At 43.5% G+C, this 20430-nt stretch overlaps 2 gene segments (V, D, J or C); both read left to right on the forward strand.

The window, feature by feature from the left end:
* The first annotated feature begins 1561 nt into the window (after positions 1–1561).
* On the forward strand, positions 1562–2071 carry LOC122893827. The segment is given in 2 exon segments: positions 1562–1654; positions 1740–2071. Coding segments are annotated over 2 exon segments (384 nt in total).
* A 15987-nt stretch (positions 2072–18058) lies between these two features.
* Positions 18059–19426, forward strand: LOC122894055. The segment is given in 3 exon segments: positions 18059–18190; positions 18294–18756; positions 19309–19426. Coding segments are annotated over 3 exon segments (627 nt in total).
* The last annotated feature ends 1004 nt before the right edge of the window (positions 19427–20430 follow it).

Raw genomic sequence — 20430 nt, forward strand, 5'->3', positions numbered from 1 at the left:
AGCCTGGACCTACTCTCCACAACATTTTGGAGATCAATGGGACTAACCCCCTCCCAGCACAGGCTGAACAAGGTGGCCTGGATGGGCTGCATGACTTGACCTTAGACTTCCATCTTTCATAACTCTGACGGAATTCATTTCCACAGTTTATACACTACCCAGGCTGTGGTATTTGTCACAGCCACCAGATCAGACAAAGATATCCTATCACAACCTCTCTGGTGGGTCTGAGAAGAGCTGGTGACTTCCAGTTGTTTAGCTTACGGTCAAACTACAGACGTCCAGGCTTTGACCAGAAACCAGATTCCTCATGTCACACGTGAATAATAGGGATTTGGTTTGTTGTTACATATTTAGTACTTGTTACTTTGCTTCTCCAAATGAAAAGGTTTTTTCATTTTAATTTAAATTCACTTAATTAACACATAGTGTATCATTAGTTTTGGAGTAAAGCTCAGTTACTCTTCGGTTGCATATAACACCCAGTGCTCATTACATCGCATATCCTGCTCAATGTCCATCACCCACTTACCCCAGACACCAGCCCCTCCTCTCCAGCAACGCTTCGTTTGTTTCCTAGATTTAAGAGTTTCTCATGGTTTGTCTCATTCTCTGATTTCGTCTTATTTTATTTTTCCCTCCCTTCCCCCATGATCGTGTTTTGTTTCTTAAGTTCCGCATATGAGTGAAATTGTATGATAATTTTCTCTCCCTGGTCGACTTATTTCACCCTCGCATAATACTTTCTAGTTCCATCAATGTCTTTGCTAATTTTTTTATGGAGAAGTACATTCCATTGTATATCCATGTATATCTTCTTTATCCATGAAAATAATGATACAGGGTATGGTGGAACCTTGTTCATGGCTTCCAAGGAAGTGGTTTAGTCATTTACCATTAAATGAGACATCTTTCATTAATTAAATTATTTTTAGTTTGATGGTCATGACTTTTTATCTTAAATACGGAGATGACTTCTTGATGTTAACATTTGAACACATTACGATTAGAAGAGACTCTGCAGGAATATGTAATTTTTACACACGTGCTTATGTTAGGTTTACCAGCATTTCATTATAATATGTGCATTTGGGTCTATCAGACACATCATCCCGGTGACCTGGCTCAGGTTCAGGTGTTTGTCTACCCAGACCCCACGTCTCCACCTGAGAAGGTAGGTGCACAGGGCATCACAGACACTGGTCCACAGGGACTGACACATCAGGTTTGCCATCCCTGGTCCCCTGGTTCCATATCAGCACTCATTTCTGCTCCTAAGGAAATTGCCTTACCCAGTAGCCTCCACAGCTCTGTACTCGGGCTCATTCTCAGTGGAAAGAGCCCGGGTAACACAGAGTTGGGGATGTGGTAAGGGTGTATATCCTCAAAGAGATGTTCAGATGTGGGACCTTAGCATCCCAGGAATGTGTTTCCCCTCTGATGTGTCTTCTCTCTGAATGAGCCATTTCCTGATATGAAATATTCTGCTTTGTGAATATGCAAATGAGCCAAGGTATACTCTCTTAAATATATGTTTGGGACCTGAGAACTTCACCCAACAGCTGCACACAATCCTTTGCAGATACCATGAGAGCACAGCACCTCACCATGAACTGGAGCTGGAGAATCCTCTTCCTGGTGGTGTTGGCTACAGGTAAGGGATTCCCCCAGTCCTTTGGCAGAGGAGGGGAACAGGGCCAGTCAGCATGACTTCATCACCTCCTATTCCCTCTCCACAGGTGTCCACTCCCAGGTGCAGCTGGTGCAGTCTGAGGCTGAGGTGAGGAAGCCCGGGGAATCTGTGAAGGTCTCCTGCAAGGCATCTGGGTACACCTTCACCAGCTATGCAATGAACTGGGTGCGACAGGCACCAGGAAAGAGCCTGCAGTACATGGGATGGATCAACACGAACACTGGGAATCCAACATATGCCCAGGGCTTCTCCGGTCGATTTGTTTTCTCCATGGACACCTCTGTCAGCACAGCCTATCTACAGATCAACAGCCTGAACTCTGAGGACACAGCCGTGTATTACTGTGCAAGAGACACGATGTGAGAACCCACATCCTGCCTGTGTCAGAAACCTGTAGAAGGCTCATCTGTGCTGGACTGAGGAGGTGACAGAGACAACAAAGCTAAAGACACTCTATGATGTCTTTAGCCATGCACTTATTTTTTATTATGATTATTTATGAGGGCCAGGCACTTATTTTTTATTTTTCATTGTTATGTTATTTTAGTCACCATACAGTACGTCATTAGTTTTTGATGTAGTGTTCCAAGACTCATTGTTCACATATAACACCCAGGGCTCCATGCAGCATGTGCCCTCCTTAATACCCATCCCAGACTAACCCAAAGCCCACCATCCTCCTCTCTAAAACCCTCACTTTATTTCTCAGTATCCATAGTGTCTCGTGGTTCATTTCACCCTCTGATTCCCACAACTTCATTTTCCCCCTCCTTCTTCTAATGTCCTCCATGCTATTCCTTAGAAGCTTTTGATCTTGATGAAGTCACAAAACATCATTTTTGCTTTTGACCCTTTGCCTTTGGAGACATGTCTTGAAAGAATTAGCTTGGCCAATGTCGGAGTGGTTACTGCCTATGTTCTCCTCTAGGATTTTGATGATTCCTACCTCATATTGAGGTCTTTCATCCATCTTGAGTTTATATTTGTGTATGGTGTAAGTAAATGGTCGAATTTCATTCTTCTGTATATAGGTAATTTCCCCAGCACCAATTATTGAAGAGATTGTCTTTTTTCCTTTGGATATTTTTTCCTGCTTTGTCAATTACTTGATCATAGAGTTGAGGGTTCATGTCTGGACTGTCTACTCTGTTCCATTGGTTTAAGTCTCTTTTTGTAGTACCATGCTTCTTTTTTTTTTTTTAGTTTCTTTTCAGTGTACCAGAATTCACTCTTTATGTACCACACCCAGTGCTCCATGCATTATGTGCACTCCATAATACCCACTACCATGCTCACCCAATGTCCCACCCTTGCCCCTTCAAAACCCTCAGGTTGCTGTCTTGGTGATCACTACACTGTAAAATAGTTTGAAATCAGGCAACGTGATGATCCCAGCTTTTTTATCCTTTTTCAACATTTCCTTATTGATTCAGGATCTTTTCTGGTTCTGTGCAAATTTTAGGATTCTTTATTCCAGCACTTGATCAGGATGGCATTGAAAGTATAGGTTGCTCTTGGCAACATAGAAATATTAGCAATACTTATTCTTCCAAACCATGAACATAAAATGTTTTTTCCATGTTTTTGAGTCTTTTTCCATTTATTTCATAAGTGTTCTGTGGTTTCTGGAGTATAGATCCTTTACCTCTTTGGTTAGGTGTATTCCAAGTTATCTTATTATTTTCGTGCTATTGTAAATGGAGTCAATTCTCTATTTTCTCTTTCCACAGGTTCATTGTTAGTGTATACAAAAGCAACTTATTTCTGTGCATAGGTTTTGGGTCCTGCCATGTTACTGAATTGCTGTATGAGTTCTAGTTGTTTGGGGCTGGAGTCTTTTGGGTTCCACATAAAGTGTCATGTCATCTGTGAAGAGAGTTTGGCTCCTTCTTTGCCCATTTGAATGCCTTTTATTTCTTTTTGTTTTCTGATTGCTGTTGCTAGAACTTCTAGCACTATGCTGAACAATAGTGGCTAAAGGGGGCAACCTTGTCATGTTCCTGATCTTAAAGGAATGATATTTGCTGTGGGTGTTTCATAGATGGAATTTATGAAATTGAGGAATGTTTCCACTATCCCACACTCTGAAGAGTTTTAATCAGGAAAGGATGCTGTATTTTACTGAATGCTATCTCTGCATCAATTGAGAAGACCATGTTGTTCTTCTCTCTTCTCTTATTAATTTGTTTTATCACACTGACTGGTTTGCAAATGTTGAATGGACCTGTCAGCCCAGGGAAAATCCCACTTGGTCATGATGGATAATCATTTTAATGTACTATTATGCAATTATTTAGGATCTACATGACAATTTTGGCACCCATATTTATCAGGGATATTGGTCTGAAATTTTCCTAATTGATGGGGTCTTTGCCTAGTTTGGGGTCAAGGTAGTCCTGGCCTCATAGAATACAAGTACAGAAGCTTTCCATCTGTTTCTACTTTTTGAAAAAGGTTCAGGAGAATAGGTATTATTTCCTCTTTGAATATTTGGTAGATTTCCACACAGAGTCCAGCACGTCCTGGACTCCTGTTCTTGGGAGGTTTGTGATCATTGCTCCAATCTCGTTACTGGTTATTGGTTTATTCAGGTTGTCAATATCTTCCTGTTTCAGTCTTGGAAATATATAGGTTTCCAGGAATGCATCCATTTCTTCTAGGTTGCTTAATGTATTGACATATAGCAGTTGACAATAATTTCTGATGATTGTTTCTATTTCCTTGGTGTTAGTCATGATATCTCCACTTTCATTCGTGATTTAATAATTTACTAATTTAATTTACATAACTTAATACTTTAATAATTTAATAATTTCGGTCCTTTCTCTTTACTTTTGGATAATTCTGGCCTGTGGCTTATTTATCTTACTAATTCTTTCAAAGAACCAGCTTCTAGTTTCGTTGATGTGATCTACTGTATTTCTGCTTTCTATTTCACTGATCTCTGCTCTGATCTTAATTGTTACCCTTCTAATGAATAGATTAGGCTTAATTAGCTTTGTTTCGCTTCTTCCTGGGCTGTTTCTAAAGCCGCAGCAAGAGGGCGCACTCCTCCAGCTGCCAGTCAGCCTGGGAAGGAGGTTGCCCCATAATGAAGGCAAGACCATTTCCTCTGCACTCTCTCCCAGCATGCCAGCTACCTCGCAGTCCACTTTCAGGATACTTACTATTCTCTGGCATGTTTGAATAATTACTCTCACGCCTGATAAACACCTTTTCTCAGGAGACAGGATGGCGGAGAAATAGGAGATGCTGTTCCAACCGGTCCCCTAAAGTGAGCTGATTATCTACCAAAGAACTCTGATCACCCATGAAATCAGCCTGAGATTAGAATTATAAACTTCTGGATCTCTATGGGGGCAGAAGAGGCCAGTGGACAGGTAAAGTGGAGGGGGAACATCGGATTGATATTGGAAGATAAAGAAGAGGGAGAGGGAGACACCAGAAGCGACCCATTGGAAATTAATACCCCAAAATGAGAGTGCCCTGTGATTGGGAACCAGCATTAACTTGGAGTCTGGTTGAAAGCACTCAAAAAGAGCAAAAGATCTTAAGGGGAATTTGGTTGAATCAGGTGGTTAGGGACAGGGGTTTAGGACCATGAACCCAGGACCACTACCCCTGGTGCTGAGCCAGAGAGAGTGCAGCAGAGAACCAGGCCTTGGTCCCTGAACTGCCAACATGCATGAAAGCATCTGGATGGCGGCTCACGTGAGAGAGTCTCATGTCGATGCCAGCTGGAGCTCTCTAGAACCACCGCTTTTTGTACTCTGCATGCACACTCTGCGAATGGGGTCTGAGTCATGCTCCACACCCTTCCCTGAGAGAGATCCTAGACAGTGCTCTCTAGGACCAGGAGAGTCTGAACACTCCCAGCCTGGGAGAGCATGTAAATCTCAGTGTGCTATCTCCACTTGGGACCTCTCTGGAGGTCTGGACCTGCACAGCCATGGCAGAGGCAGCCACAGGAAGCCATCTCTCTGGACTAGTATTTCTCATGGCTTTGGGTAAAAGCGGGTGTTCTTCTGACCACTGAGACAGTGGCTGGGGACGTGTTCTTCCAATAGTAGGGGGGGTAATATATATGCTCTGGAACACCCAGAGAGGAATAGACCGAGGCTTCTCTCTGAAGCAGAGGTCGTGGTGCAGTTTGTTTTCCTCTAGACCTCCAAAGAAATGCCAAAATCCACAAAGGGAGAAAAAAAAAACTCCAGAGAACAAAAGCCAGAAAAGACAGTTTCCTCAGAGCCCAACCTTGAGAGGGGACAGAAGGACTCAGCTATAGCAAGACTTCCTGAAAAGACACACAGCAGGCCCCTCCCACAGAAAGCCAGCCAAAAAAAAAAACCACAAGAGAACAACCACCACTACTTCCTAGATACAACTTTAATTTTTTTTATTTCTTTTGAGCGTAACAGTATTCATTGTTTTTTATACCACACCCAGTCCTCCATGCAATCCATGCCCTCTCTAATACCCACCACCTGGTTTCCCCAACTTCCCACTCCCCACCCCTTCAAAACCCTCAGATTGTTTTTCAGAGTCCATAGTCTCTCATGGTTCACCTCCCCTTCCAATTTCCCCCAACTCCCTTCTCCTCTCCATCTCCCCATGTCCTCCATGCTATTTGTTATGCTCCACAAGTAAGTGAAATCATATGATAATTGAGTCTCTCTGCTTGACTTATTTCACTCAGCATAATCTCTTCCAGTCCCGTCCATGTTGCTACAAAAGTTGGGTATTCATCCTTTCTGATGGAGGCATCATACTCCATAGTGTATATGGACCACATCTTCCTTATCCATTCGTCTGTTAAGAACTCCTCAGGGGAGACAAGGGGCAGGGAATTAGGAGGAGGCACCCTTTCAACCTGTACCCTAAAGTGAGTTGATCACCTTCCAAAGAACTCCAATCACCCACGGAATCAGCCTGAGATCAGAATTATACACGTCTGGATCTCTACTGGAGCAGAAGACGCCAGTGGGCAGGTAAAGCAGAGTGGAAAAGTCGGACTGATATCAGAAGATAAACAAAAGGGGGAGTGAGCCACCAGAGGCGATCCCTTGGAAAGTAATGCCCCAATATGAGAGTTCCCTGCGCCTGGGGACCAGCATTAACTCCGGAGTCTGGTAGAAAGCACTCAAATAGAGCGAAGGACTGGGGGGGGGGGGTTTGCGGGAATAGGGGTGTTAGGGTCGGGGCTTAAATCCCCAGACCCAGGACAGCCACCCCTGGTGCAGAGCCAGAGAGAGTGCAGCAGAGAAACCAGGTCATGGTCCCTGAACCACAAGCAAGCCTGAGAGTGTGTGTCGCCTGGCTCCCATGAGGGGCTGGGAGCCTCGCCAGCCAACAGAAGCACAGCCTTTTTGCAGTCCCCACGCGAGTGCCCTGCAGTGCCATCAGAGTCCGAGTCCTGCCCTGCGCCCTCCCCTGAGAGAGGTGCACACAAACGCCAGCCGGGTGCTCTTGGACCGGAAAGACCAGGCACTCCCAGCCCGGGCCAGCAGGAAAATCTCAGTGTGCGATCGCTGCTTGGAACTTCTCTGGTGTCTGGAGCTGCCCAGACAGCCGCTGCTGCCTGGGTTTTGGGTACAAGCAAAAAATCCTGAGTCCCCAGGGACCGCGACTGGGAACCTGATCTGCCAGCTGCCAAGGGGGGATTTATTTCGGCTCCACAGCCAGACTGAGACTTCTCTCTGAGAGGGAAGTCAGGGTGACGTTTGCTTTCCTCTAAACCTACAAAAACCATCAAAAGCGGTCAAGGCGAAAGAGAAAAACAAAAATGAACAATTACAAAAACCTCCAGAGAACAAAAGCCTGAAAAAACCAGTTTCCTCAGAACCCACCCACTTGAGGGGGGCAGGAGGACTTAACTCAGAGAACACCATTGACTGAAAACCCACGTGGCAGGCCCCTCCCTCAGAAAACCAACTAGGAAAAGGAAAAAAAAAAAGATGACAAGAGAACAACCACCACTACTTCATAGGACACTTTTTTTTTCCAATTTATTTATTTTCAGAGAAACAGTATTCATTATTTTTTACCCACACCCAGTGCTCCATGCAATCCGTGCCCTCTATAATACTCACCACCTGGTGCGCCCAACCTCCCATACCCCACCCCCGCCACTTCAAACCCCTCAGATTGTTTTTCAGAGTCCATAGTCTCTCATGGTTCACCTCCCCTTCCAATTTACCCCAAATCCCTTCTCCTCTCTAACACCCCTGTCCTCCATATTTGTTATGCTCCACAAATAAGTGAAACCATATGATACTTGACTCTCTCTGCTTGACATATTTCACTAAGCATAATCTCTTCCTGTCCTGTCCATGTTGCTACAAAAATTGGGTATTCATCTTTTCTGATGGAGGCATAATACTCCATAGTGTATATGGACCACATCTTCCTTATCCATTCATCCGTTGAAGGGCATCTTGGTTCTTTCCATAGTTTGGCGACTGTGGCCATTGCTGCTATAAACATTGGGGTACAGATGGCCCTTCTTTTCATGACATCTGTACCTTTGGGATAAATACCAAAAATTTGTATGGAATCAGAAGAGACCCCGAATCGCTAAGGAAATGTTGAAAAACAAAAATAAAGCTGGTGGCATCACCTTACCTGATTTCAAGCTTTATTACAAAGCTGTGATCACCAAGACAGCATGGTACTGGCATAAAAACAGACACATAGACCAGTGGAACAGAGTAGAGAGCCCAGATATGGACCCTCAACTCTATGGTCAATTAATCTTCGACAAAACAGAAGAAAATATACAGTGGAAAAAAAGACAGTCTCTTCAATAAATGGTGCTGGGAAAACTGGACAGCTATAACTAGAAGAATGAAACTCGAGACAGGAATCCATCAGAATCCTAGAGGAGAACATAGGCAGTAATCTCTTTTATATCAGCCACAGCAACTTCTTTCAAGATACGTCTCCAAAGGCAAAGGAAACAAAAGCGAAGATGAACTTTTGGGACTTCATCAAAATCAAAAGCTTCTGCACAGCAAAGGAAACAGTCAAGAAAACATGAGGCAACCCACGGAATGGGAGAAGATATTTGCAAATGAAAGTATAGACAAAAGGTTGATATCCAGGATCTATAATGAACTCCTCAAACTCAACACACATGAAACAGGCAAACATATCAAAAAATGGGAAGAAGATATGAACAGACACTTCTCCAATCAAGACATACAAATGGCTATCAGGCACCTAGGTGGCTCAGTGGGTTAAAGCCTCTGTCTTCAGCTCAGGTCATGATCCCAGGGTCCTGGGATCGAGCCCCACATCGGGCTCTCTGCCTGCCTCTCTGCCTACTTGTGATCTCTGTCTGTCAAAAAAAAAAAAAAAGAAAAAAATCTTAAAAAAATAAAAATAAATAAACAAAAGGCTATCAGATACATGAAAAAATGTTCATCATCACTAGCCATCAGGGAGATTCAAATTAAAACCACATTGAGATATCAGCTTACCAAGTAGAATGGCCAAAATTAACAAAACAGGAAGCAACATGTGTTGGAGAGGATGTGGAGAAAGGGGAACCCTCTTCCACTGTCGGTGGGAATGAAAGTTGGTGCAGCCTCTTTCGAGAACAGTGTGGAGATTCCTCAAGAAACTAAAAACAGAACTTCCCTATGACCCTGCCATTGCACTCCTGGGTGTTTACCCCAAAGATACAGATGTCGTGAAAAGAAGGGCCATCTGTACCCCAATGTTGATAGCAACAATGGCCACGGTCGCCAAACTATGGAAAGAACCAAGATGCTCTTCAACAGACGATTGGATAAGGAAGATGTGGTCCAGATACACTATGGAGTATGATGCCTCCATAAGAAAGGTTGAATACCCAACTTATGTAGCAACATGGATGGGACTGGAAGAGATTATGCTGAGTGAAATAAGTCAAGCAGAGAGAGTCAATTATCATATGGTTTCACGTATTTGTGGAGCATAACAAATAGCATGGAGGACAAGGGGTGTTAGAGAGGAGAAGGGAGTTGGAGTAAATTGGAAGGGGAGGTGAATCATGAGAGACTATGGACTCTGAAAAACACTCTGAGGGGTTTGAAGTGGTGGGGGTGTGGGAGGTTGGGGTACCAGGTGGTGGGTATTATAGAGGGCACGGCTTGCATGGAGCACTGGGTGTGGTGAAAAAATAATGAATCCTGTTTTTCTGAAAATAAATAAATTGGAAAGAGAAGACCTAAAATAAATGGAGCAGCACCTCCTTCATGGGAAAAAAAAATACATAAATTTAATTTAAAAAAAGGAATATATTTTCGCTTTTGTTTCCTTTGCCTTTGGAGACGTATCTTGAAAGAAGTTGCTGTGGCTAATGTCAAAGAGATTACTGCCTATGTTCTCCTCTAGGATTCTGATGGATTCCGGTCTCACGTTGAGGTCTTTTATCCATTTTGAGTTGATCTTTGTGTACGGTGTAAGAGAATGGTCGAGTTTCATTCTTCTACATATAGCTGTCCAGTTTTCCCAGCACCATTTATTGAAGAGACTGCCTTTTTTCCACTGTATATTTTTTCTTGTTTTGTCAAAGATTAATTGACCATAGAGTTGAGGGTCCATATCAGGGCTCTCTACTCTCTTCCACTGGTCTATGTGTCTGTTTTTATGCCAGTACCATGCTGTCTTGGTGATCACAGCTTTGTAATAAAGCTTGAAATCAGGTAAGGTGATGCCACCAGCTTTATTTTTGTTTTTCAACATTTCCTTAGCGATTCGGGGTCTCTTCTGATTCCATACCAATTTTAGGATTATTTGCTCCAGCTCTTTGAAGAATGCTGGTGGAATTTTGATCGGAATGGCATTAAAAGTATAGATTGCTCTAGGCAGTATAGACATTTTAACAATGTTTATTCTTCCGATCCAAGAGCATGGAATGGTCTTCCATCTATTTGTGTCTTCTTCAATTTCTTTCATGAGTGTTCTGGGACTTCATCAAAATCAAAAGTTTCTGCACAGCAAAGGAAACAGTCAAAAAAACAAAGAGGCAACCCACGGAATGGGAGAAGATATTTGCAAATGACAGTACAGACAAAAGGTTGATATCCAGGATCTATAATGAACTCCTCAAACTCAACCCACACGAAACAGACAAACACATCAAAAAATGGGCAGAAGATATGAATAGACACTTCTCCCATCAAGACATACAAATGGCTATCAGACACATGAAAAAATGTTCATCATCATTAGCCCTCAGGGAGATTCAAATTAAAGCCACATTGAGATATCACCTTACACCAGTTAGAATGGCCAAAATTAACAAAACGGGAAACAACATGTGTTGGAGAGGATGTGGAGAAAGGGGAACCCTCTTCCACTGTTGGTGGGAATGCAAGTTGGTGCAGCCTCTTTGGAGAACAGTGTGGAGATTCCTCAAGAAATTAAAAATAGAGCTTCCCTACGACCCTGCCATTGCACTCCTGGGTATTTACCCCAAAGATACAGATGTCGTGAAAAGAAGGGCCATCTGTACCCCAATGTTTATAGCAGCAATGGCCACAGTCGCCAAACTATGGAAAGAACCAAGATGCCCTTCAACGGATGAATGGATAAGGAAGATGTGGTCCATATACACTATGGAGTATTATGCCTCCATCAGAAAGGACGAATATCCAACTTTTGTAGCAACATGGACGGGATTGGAAGAGATTATGCTGAGTGAAGTAAGTCAAGCAGAGAGAGTCAATTATCATACGGTTTCACTTATTTGTGGAGCATAACCAATAGCATGGAGGACAAGGGGCGTTAGAGAGGAGTAGGGAATTTGGGTAAATTGGAAGGGGAGGTGAACCATGAGAGACTATGGACTCTGAAAAACAGTCTGAGGGGTTTGAAGTGGCGGGGGGGTGGGAGGTTGGGGTACCAGGTGGTGGGTATTATAGAGGGCACGGCTTGCATGGAGCACTGGGTGTGGTGAAAAAATAATGAATACTGTTTTTCTGAAAATAAATAAATTGAAAAAAAAGAAAAGAATATATAACAATTAAAAACAAAAAAAATGTCATTTTCAAAAAATAAAAAAAATATATGCCCATGCCATGGAGGCTGGACATGGGATTAAGTCCATCTACTGGTGTTCTATGGGCCCCTGAAGACTGGTTTCTCGCAATGTCCCACCTCCCAGGTTCCCCAGGACTTTGTTGCTGATGATGACACATAGGAAGGAAATACTCTGACTTTATTTCTGAGTTTCCTTCCAAGTACTGAATCAAAGTTGTAACTAATTTGTCTCTACCTTGCACCGTGCTACAACAGAACATTTAACTAAAGGCTTTGATACCACCTGGTGACACCAAAGAGGTGAGAGACTGCAGAAGATCTGTGGGAAGTGACAGCCAGACTGCCTCCAGTACCTTGATGTAAAATCAATTTTACTGCATTTCCAGATGCCAGGTAACCCCCGTCATGGGTGGACATAGTGGCAGCATTCCCAAAGGTGACAGGCAGAACCAAAGGGACTGGGAGAAGGGAGAGATTCCTTTGAAAGTAACTTTGGGAGAAGAAGGTATGTCCCAACAGACCTTTTCCTGTCTCCCTGACCAGAATCTCTCATTGCCACAGAGACACCGATCCCACATCAGACATAAGATTGTGTCCATAGGCTGATACCATTGCCACATAAAATTAGACTCACCAACTCCCCTAATGGACAGGGATTTGAATTATATGCTGATTCTTTAATCCATTGTTACAAATGATACCCTGGGTTTCTGCTCCATGGTTAGCCCCTAGAATAATTATGGGCATCAAGCTTTTCCAAAAATGCCTTAAACTTATGACATAAACATATTACACATGTCCTTTTAGCATCTTCACAGTACTTCCTAATTTTAGTTATGTTTTATCTGTATTTCCATAATTGACAATGAGCTTTCAAAAACACCTATGTAAAGTAGAAACTGAACAGAGTAGAGAAACTTGCATATGATGCAAAATTATTCCTCTGCATCTTCCTCAGGTTCATGGTTGTTGTGGAAAGCATATAAATAATACATTATCTGAGCTCCTCAGCTACATATCTAGGGAGAGAAGCAAATTTATTGTAATATCAGACACTGGAAACAATTCGACCCCCAAACAACTTCTTAAAAAAATAAAATCCTACTATGTCCATTCTTTGGACAGGTGCTAATCATTAAAACCAATGATTCTTTTTTAGGGTTTATATTATATTAATTGTTTCAAACACATTGTATCTTGGTAGTTTTTACTTTAAAAAGAAAAAAAATCTTTAAGAACTGAAATCTCACCTCCAACAGGAATCTCTGCACCCCCACAGTACTTTTCCTGTCTCACGTCATCAGCCACATCTTATCTTGTGTTCCAATGAGGTGTTCAGGTCTCCTCTCCATTAAACACTGGAGCAGCTCCAGTGGAGACCTGTTTATCAAGCAAAACACCAGTTTGCAGGGACACACTGTGGAGAACGCCTGGATAGAACAAAAGAGCAGTCAAGTTTGCAACAACAGAGGGTCCTACCCAGAAATTGTGGGAATTCTGACAATCTATATATGTGCATGAACTAGGAGCTTTGCAAAATGGATAAGCTAGAGTAACAGATGTATTTCTTAGGAAAAGTCAGTAAATTTCTATCAGAGGGTGTGCTCATTGTTCAGGAAATTTTCAGAATACCTCTGAGTGTGTCAGGACAAGCTCCCTCTAGAATATGGCCTAAAAGAAGAAGACTCTGACATCCTCTAGTAGATAAAAGTGCAGATTTTGAGCTTCAGAACAAAGGGGAGGCTGCACCATAAATGAAGGCAATCAACATGGTCCTGAGAAAGAGAACCCAATTCTAGGCACACCATGATGAGGAGACATAGATGGTCACTAAGAAGCAGAGGGTCTCTGGGAAGCAGGAAGCAGTGGATACCCGTGTCTCAATTCTAAGCTATTTACACTGAAGTAATGTAAACCCTCTGCACTGTGACGCATGACCACCTCATCATGGTTGTGTCTGGAGGGGGTAGTTTGGAACGGAGAAAATGGAGTAGAAGTATCCTTCCCATCTGTACTTCTCAAGGACACTATTTCCAGAAACCTCAACATAAAGGCTGCATTTCTCCTACCTGAATGAAGCAAAATAAAAACTGGGCAAATTATGCTGCAAAAATTAAGCCAGATGGAAATACATGAATGATAGTGACACATCAGAGAACTGTTAATACAAGGTGCAGGGTGGGGACAAGAATGCTAGAGAGGATAGACAGACAGGAAGGACCATAACATGGACAAAAGGAGAAACAGAAAAGCCAGAGATAATGAGACACAGTGAACAAACCCTCCAGGAGTCCACAAGAGATACGAGGACTGGGGTGGAACTGCCCTTCTCACAGGATGAAGGATGGAGACCTCAAACTCTGAGGCTGATAGCTGGGTGCTCCCCTTAACTGCCACTTTCTCTCACTCATGGCCAATTAGTCAGCAAGTCTTGCCGGTGACAAGTTCAAGATGCACTCAGAATCCAACCATTTCTCACCCCTTCGCTGCTGGACAGAGCTCCTATCAGTTTTCACTTGGACACCAGAAAGAATCTCCTCACCTTGCAGATTCCAACCTCCCATGTCCCTGTCTCACTCCTAACTATTCCCCACACCAGAGTCACTCAGAGAATCCTTTACCATGTAGAGAGGGTTGTTGCTGGTTTGTGGTCTGTCTTCCCTCCTCAAAGGTAAGCCCCATGAAGGCAAGTTCTTCTTTTTTTTTCCCAATTTATTTATTTTCAGAAAAACAGTATTCATTATTTTTTCACCACACCCAGTGCTCCATGCAAGCCGTGCCCTCTATAATACCCACCACCTGGTACCCCAACCTCCCACCCCCCCGCCACTTCAAACCCCTCAGACTGTTTTTCAGAGTCCATAGTCTCTCATGGTTCACCTCCCCTTCCAATTTACCCAAATTCCCTACTCCTCTCTAACGCCCCTTGTCCTCCATGCTATTGGTTATGCTCCACAAATGAGTGAAACCATATGATAATTGACTCTCTCTGCTTGACTTACTTCACTCAGCATAATCTCTTCCAGTCCCGTCCATGTTGCTACAAAAGTTGGATATTCGTCCTTTCTGATGGAGGCATAATACTCCATAGTGTATATGGACCACATCTTCCTTATCCATTCATCCGTTGAAGGGCATCTTGGTTCTTTCCATAGTTTGGCGACTGTGGCCATTGCTGCTATAAACATTGGGGTACAGATGGCCCTTCTTTTCACAACATCTGTATCTTTGGGGTAAATACCCAGGAGTGCAATTGCAGGGTCATAGGGAAGCTCTATTTTTAATTTCTTGAGGAATCTCCACACTGTTCTCCAAGTTCTTCTATTTGTGTTCACTGCTGTAATCACAGAGACCAGGGAGGGCTACAGTTTGTGCAGTTAGAACCAAATAAATATTAGTTAATGAACTACACAAACAGTAATAGAACCCACTAGACTTCTGAGTAAAGAATAAAGGATCTGCATTTTGTATTCATTTGTGGGTCTTCAGAATGGTAGGGGTCTGGAAATCATGTCTTTTTTTTTTTTGTCATCATCACTGAGACTACAATGGCCTCTTCATAATGTTCACTGCATGAACTAGTGGAATGAATGTCTGATAGGTTGACTACCTTACATGGTGCCTAGAACTGGCCTGGGAAGAATATGGATGCTGTTCTGTTACCCCCACAAGCGCAGGTACATCTAAAGAGTAGAGTCCATAAGCAATGGCCAGTCTGCAGGAAAAGCACTATTCCACATGGGCTGAATGAATTCTGCACCAGCGACACACACTGCAGAGGTGACGAAGATACCTCTTGTCTTCAAGGACTAAGAAAATTGTAGGCATCTCTGCTTCTACCTGCTTGTGAACAAGTACCATGGTGGTATATGTGTTCTGAGGGAGATGCACACGGGGAACATTGGGAGCCACGAAAAAGTAAGTGATCATCTTACCTGAAGAGGCCACATGGTCAAGGAAGGACTTCTGAGGAAGTTTTTAGCTGAGCTGAACCTTGTCTCAGGACGATGTCTAGCAGATGAGAAAAAGCACATTGAGGGAAGAAGGCACAGACTGTGTGAAGGCCCAGCACACATGGTTGCCTTCCTGAGTGGATCCTGGGAGGAAGTTAACAAAACGGGCAAGGACAGGAAACCCTTATAGCACACATTCCTCTAAGGACAGAACCTGTGCTTTCCAACGCTCATGGACACTCCTCCTCTCAAACTACTCATTTCCCCCTAAGAAGGTGACCAATAAAGGGGCTTAACAGAGTTGAAAACATTGGGAGACAAAATCAGAGAAGGGAATCAACTATCTGGATTCCACTCCAGTTAATGGAACTGATGCATGTCTGTATAGCATGGTGTTCCCTGTTATTGTCAGCACCTACAAGGAACAATGTGGCTTCTCACCAGTTCTGTCCCAAAGCATGACATGGCTGCCAGGAGGCTCCATGTGGGGTAACACAGTCTTCTTCCTGGTTGTGCAGCTCCTGACGCATTCCCATTGGAGTTCCACTCCTTTGTTCTAAATGCACTTTGTACAAAGAAACAGACAGAGTCTCAAACAGAGACCATGTTTTCAGGAAATCATAATGGTTCTTATTTTCTGATTAAAATAGAAAACCAGGAGTGTGGCAGAGTAGCAATAAATATGCACTGTTTTGACAGAGGCTACATTCTAGTCACAGTTAATACCCACAGTCAAGGTGCACAATGGCTCAATGTAAGTAAGTCCTTGGAGTCAGTAGGAGACACACATGTGCTGAGCCTCCTAATGAGCCTCTGTAATGCAGGAAAACTATTCTCAACAAAAGGAGATTCCACACATGTCCACTCTGTCCACACTCTGTGGGAGTGTGGGCAGGTGTGGCTGCAGAAATGGGTCCTCTCCATGCACTAGTGACAAGGAAAGAAGGCTCCTGGTTTGAGGCAAAGAGCAGCTACTGTTCCCAGGTGGTGCCTGCAGCTCACAGCTGAGTTTAGCAGTGGAGCTGAGTGGAGAATGTGGGAGTTATGGGCATAGTCAGAGTCTGGCCACTTGACATGAAATCCACAGGCTGGTGCCTGAGTGTCGGATTTGTTCGTGCACAGGTTTCTTCTGCAGCAGGACAGCTCCTCCCATGCTGTGCTTCCACCTGGTGCCTCGCATCTTCCATGGACAGGTCTTTCTGAGCTTCTAACTCAACCTTCTCTGCTCCACCTCTTACTGTCTTTGGTTCTCTTCTCCACAGCCAGCAGAAACGGTTCCTGAACAACACAGGAGTTCCCTTGTTTGGGACAAAGAACTCCTGGGTCAAGAGGGTGTGTGGATCCCAGGACCAAGTGATGTATGAAATTGCTGAATCACTATACTGTACACCTGGAATTAATGTAACAGTGTATGTTAACATAAATAAATTAATTATTTAATTAAATTTTTAAAATATATCAATTAAAAAAAAAAGAGGGTGTGTGGTTGAGCCTGAAGCAAGTGGCTTCTTTCTGCTCTTTCACATCTTCCTCCGGCTGCTGCTTCCAACTTCTGCCTTCAGAGCTGTCAGTCATTAAAACCAGTGATTCCTGATACAGACAGCAACACGACTGTATCCACAAGGATTGATTCTGGGGCAAAGAAGCCCTATAGAGAAAGTACATAGAGTACAATGTCCCATTTATGAATTCTACAGAATTAAAGCTAGTATAAGGTGACAAGAGAAAGAACAATAGCTATCTGGAGACAGGGTGAACAAGGGAAAGGGAAGGAGAAATTCCAGGGGAAATGCTGGAAACTTTAGGGAGAATTGAGGCACTCACTGTCAATAATGTTGATTGTGACACTTGTGTTTATCATATCACACACTCCGTATATGGGCCGTTCATCTTGTGTCGCATATACACATTGAATTTATTATAGGTAATAACAAAGCTGATTTTAAAGGGACGTAGAGAGAGTGAATGTTGCAGATATGAAAATACACCTACACGATGCTGATTTTCTCTGTATTTATGGCAAAGTATAAAATAAGCAAAATCAATCCATCTCCATTAGAGGAGGGGTTCCACATTCCTCATAGCCTGACACTCTGTTCTACCGATGATTCGGGGTGAGGGGCAGCTATTCCTGTCGGGGGAGCACTGACCTAGATCCTGGGGTCACTCTCACCCCATATATGCTCATGAACACCTTACGAACACAAGTATACACCCCGGAAAGTTATATAATAAAAAACATTTTCTTCAAAATTTATATTAGCACTAAAAGGTATTCACAACTGCGTGGGTCACAGCCTCTCTGTCAGAATAGATCCCAAGCTGAATATATAGCCAGAGGATATGCAAATAGGGTCCACCATCTGCTGATTAAAACAGCCCAAACCTGACTCTGCAGCTGGGAGAGGAGCCCAGCACCAGGATTCCCAAGTGTTCCAGTCAGTACTCAGGACAGGACACAGAGAACTCACCATGGAATTTGTGCTTGTCTGGGTTTTCCTTGTTGCTCTTTTAAAAGGTAATTCATGGTGAACAACAGACATTGAGGATGTGAGTGGGTATGAGTGAAGGAAACCATGGGTGTGTGACAGATTCCTGATCATGATGTCTTGTGTCTGCAGGTGTCCAGTGTGAGGTGCAGCTGGTGGAGTCTGGGGGAGACCTGGTGAAGCCTGGGGGGTCCCTGAGACTTTCCTGTGCAGCCTCTGGATTCACCTTCAGTAACTACGGCATGAGCTGGGTCCGCCAGGCTCCAGGGAAGGGGCTGCAGTGGGTCGCATATATTAGCTATGATGGAAGTTACACAAGCTACGCAGACTCTGTGAAGGGCCGATTCACCATCTCCAGAGACAATGGCAAGAACACGCTGTATCTGCAGATGAACAGCCTGAGAGTCGAGGACACGGCCCTGTATTACTGTGCGAGAGACACAGTGAGGGGCCCTCAGTGTGAGCCCAGACACAAACCTCAAACTGCAAGGGTATCATCGGATAAATACGGGACGGGATCTGGACCACCAGAGGGTGCACACCACTCACCAATCCTGTCTTTAAGCCCAGGAGCAGATGCAGATGAGGGTTATGGGCAGGTTTCCTGTCAGGATCTAGCGATTCATCTCCAGAGAACACTTTCCCTCAGGGACCTTCTCTGCACACATGCTTCTGTGCTTACCTCTTCACTCTCTGGCTTTGAAAATGTGTTCTAATGGGAAAACAATTATACCAAAGTGCACAAAATACAGCGTCACTCACGTTGTTTATTCTTGTCCCTAAATACCCATGCATCACAGATAAACTGGTGCTCATCAAGTGTGCCTTTACAGGACTCCCAGCTGCTCTCACTGTGCAGCACAGGTCCACCCTCCTCAACGTGCAAACTCGCTAGAAGCAGCATAAAGTGCATGCTGGACGTGGGGCCACCAGAGGCATCAACAATCGAAAGCAAAAGAAGAAAACGTCTTTGTTGGGACATGACTGTCTGAAACAATGCTCAGAGCATCGGTGTTAGAGACAACATGGGAAAGCAGTGGAGCCCCTCCAGGTGTGATGTGTAGACTGGACATCACACACACACACACACACACACACACACACACACGCATGAAACCTTTTTCACTTTGCCCTAATTTTTCTGCAGCAAAGGTGGTCCTAAGACAAAAATACACAGCATACAGGAAGACCTCAAGAAGCAAGAAAAATCTGAAAGAAACACTCCAACGTTACACCTGAAGGAGCTAGAGAAGGTTGATGACTAAAGCCTAAATACAGGAGAAGGAAGGAAATAGTAAAGATTAGAGCAGTAATAAGTGATATAAAAAACAAAAGAATAAAAACACAGAACAGAACAAAAAAGCAAGGCCTAGTTTTTTGGAAAACAAAAACAATAAAATTGAGAAACCTCTGCCTAGATTTATCAAAAGGAAAAGAAGAAACCCAAAATAAATGATATCAGAAATCAGTATGATTTTCTGTGGAACAAATAGGGTTTGGGAGCAGTAGGAGGGGCCGGATGGGGAAACTCGGTGATGGGCAATGACACATGATGAGTAAGCACTGCGTGTTTCATGCAAATAATGAATTGTTGAACGACATCAAAAACCAATGATGTACTATATGGTGGCTAAATGAACATAATTTTAAAGTGAAATTTAAGGAGATAATGTGAGAAAATAAATACTTAAAACTAGAATTCTAGGAGGAACATTTCCCAATATAAATCCTGAAATAATACTCAAAATTTTGTGTTCAAACTAGAGGTGGCTGGGGTGGGGGATGGGATAACTGCCTCATGGCATTAAGGATGGCACTTGATGAATGAGCACTCGGTGTTATATGCACCTGATGAATCACTAAATTCTACCTCTGAAACCAGGAATGCACTATCTGTTAACTAAATTGAATTCCTGCTCCCTTTACTTGAGTTTTCTGTTAAATAAATAAATACAGGAGGGGACAAGATGGCGGGGTACTAGGAAGAGGCATCTTTTCAGCTGGTACCCCAAAGTGAGCTGATTACCTACCAAAGAACTCTGATCACCCATGAAATCAGCCTAAGATCAGAATTGTACACGTCTGGATCTCTACAGGGGCAGAAGACGCCAGTGAGCAGGTAAAGCGGAATGGGAACAGCGGACTGATATCGGAAGATAAACAAAAGGGGGAGGGAGCCACCAGAGGCGACCGGTGCGAAAGTAATACCCCGATACGAGCGAGAGTGCCCTGCGTCTGGGGACCAGCATTAACTCGGAGACTGGTTGAA

This window comes from Neovison vison, chromosome 13 (assembly GCF_020171115.1).
Source record: "Neovison vison isolate M4711 chromosome 13, ASM_NN_V1, whole genome shotgun sequence".
Taxonomy (NCBI): domain Eukaryota; kingdom Metazoa; phylum Chordata; class Mammalia; order Carnivora; family Mustelidae; genus Neogale; species Neogale vison.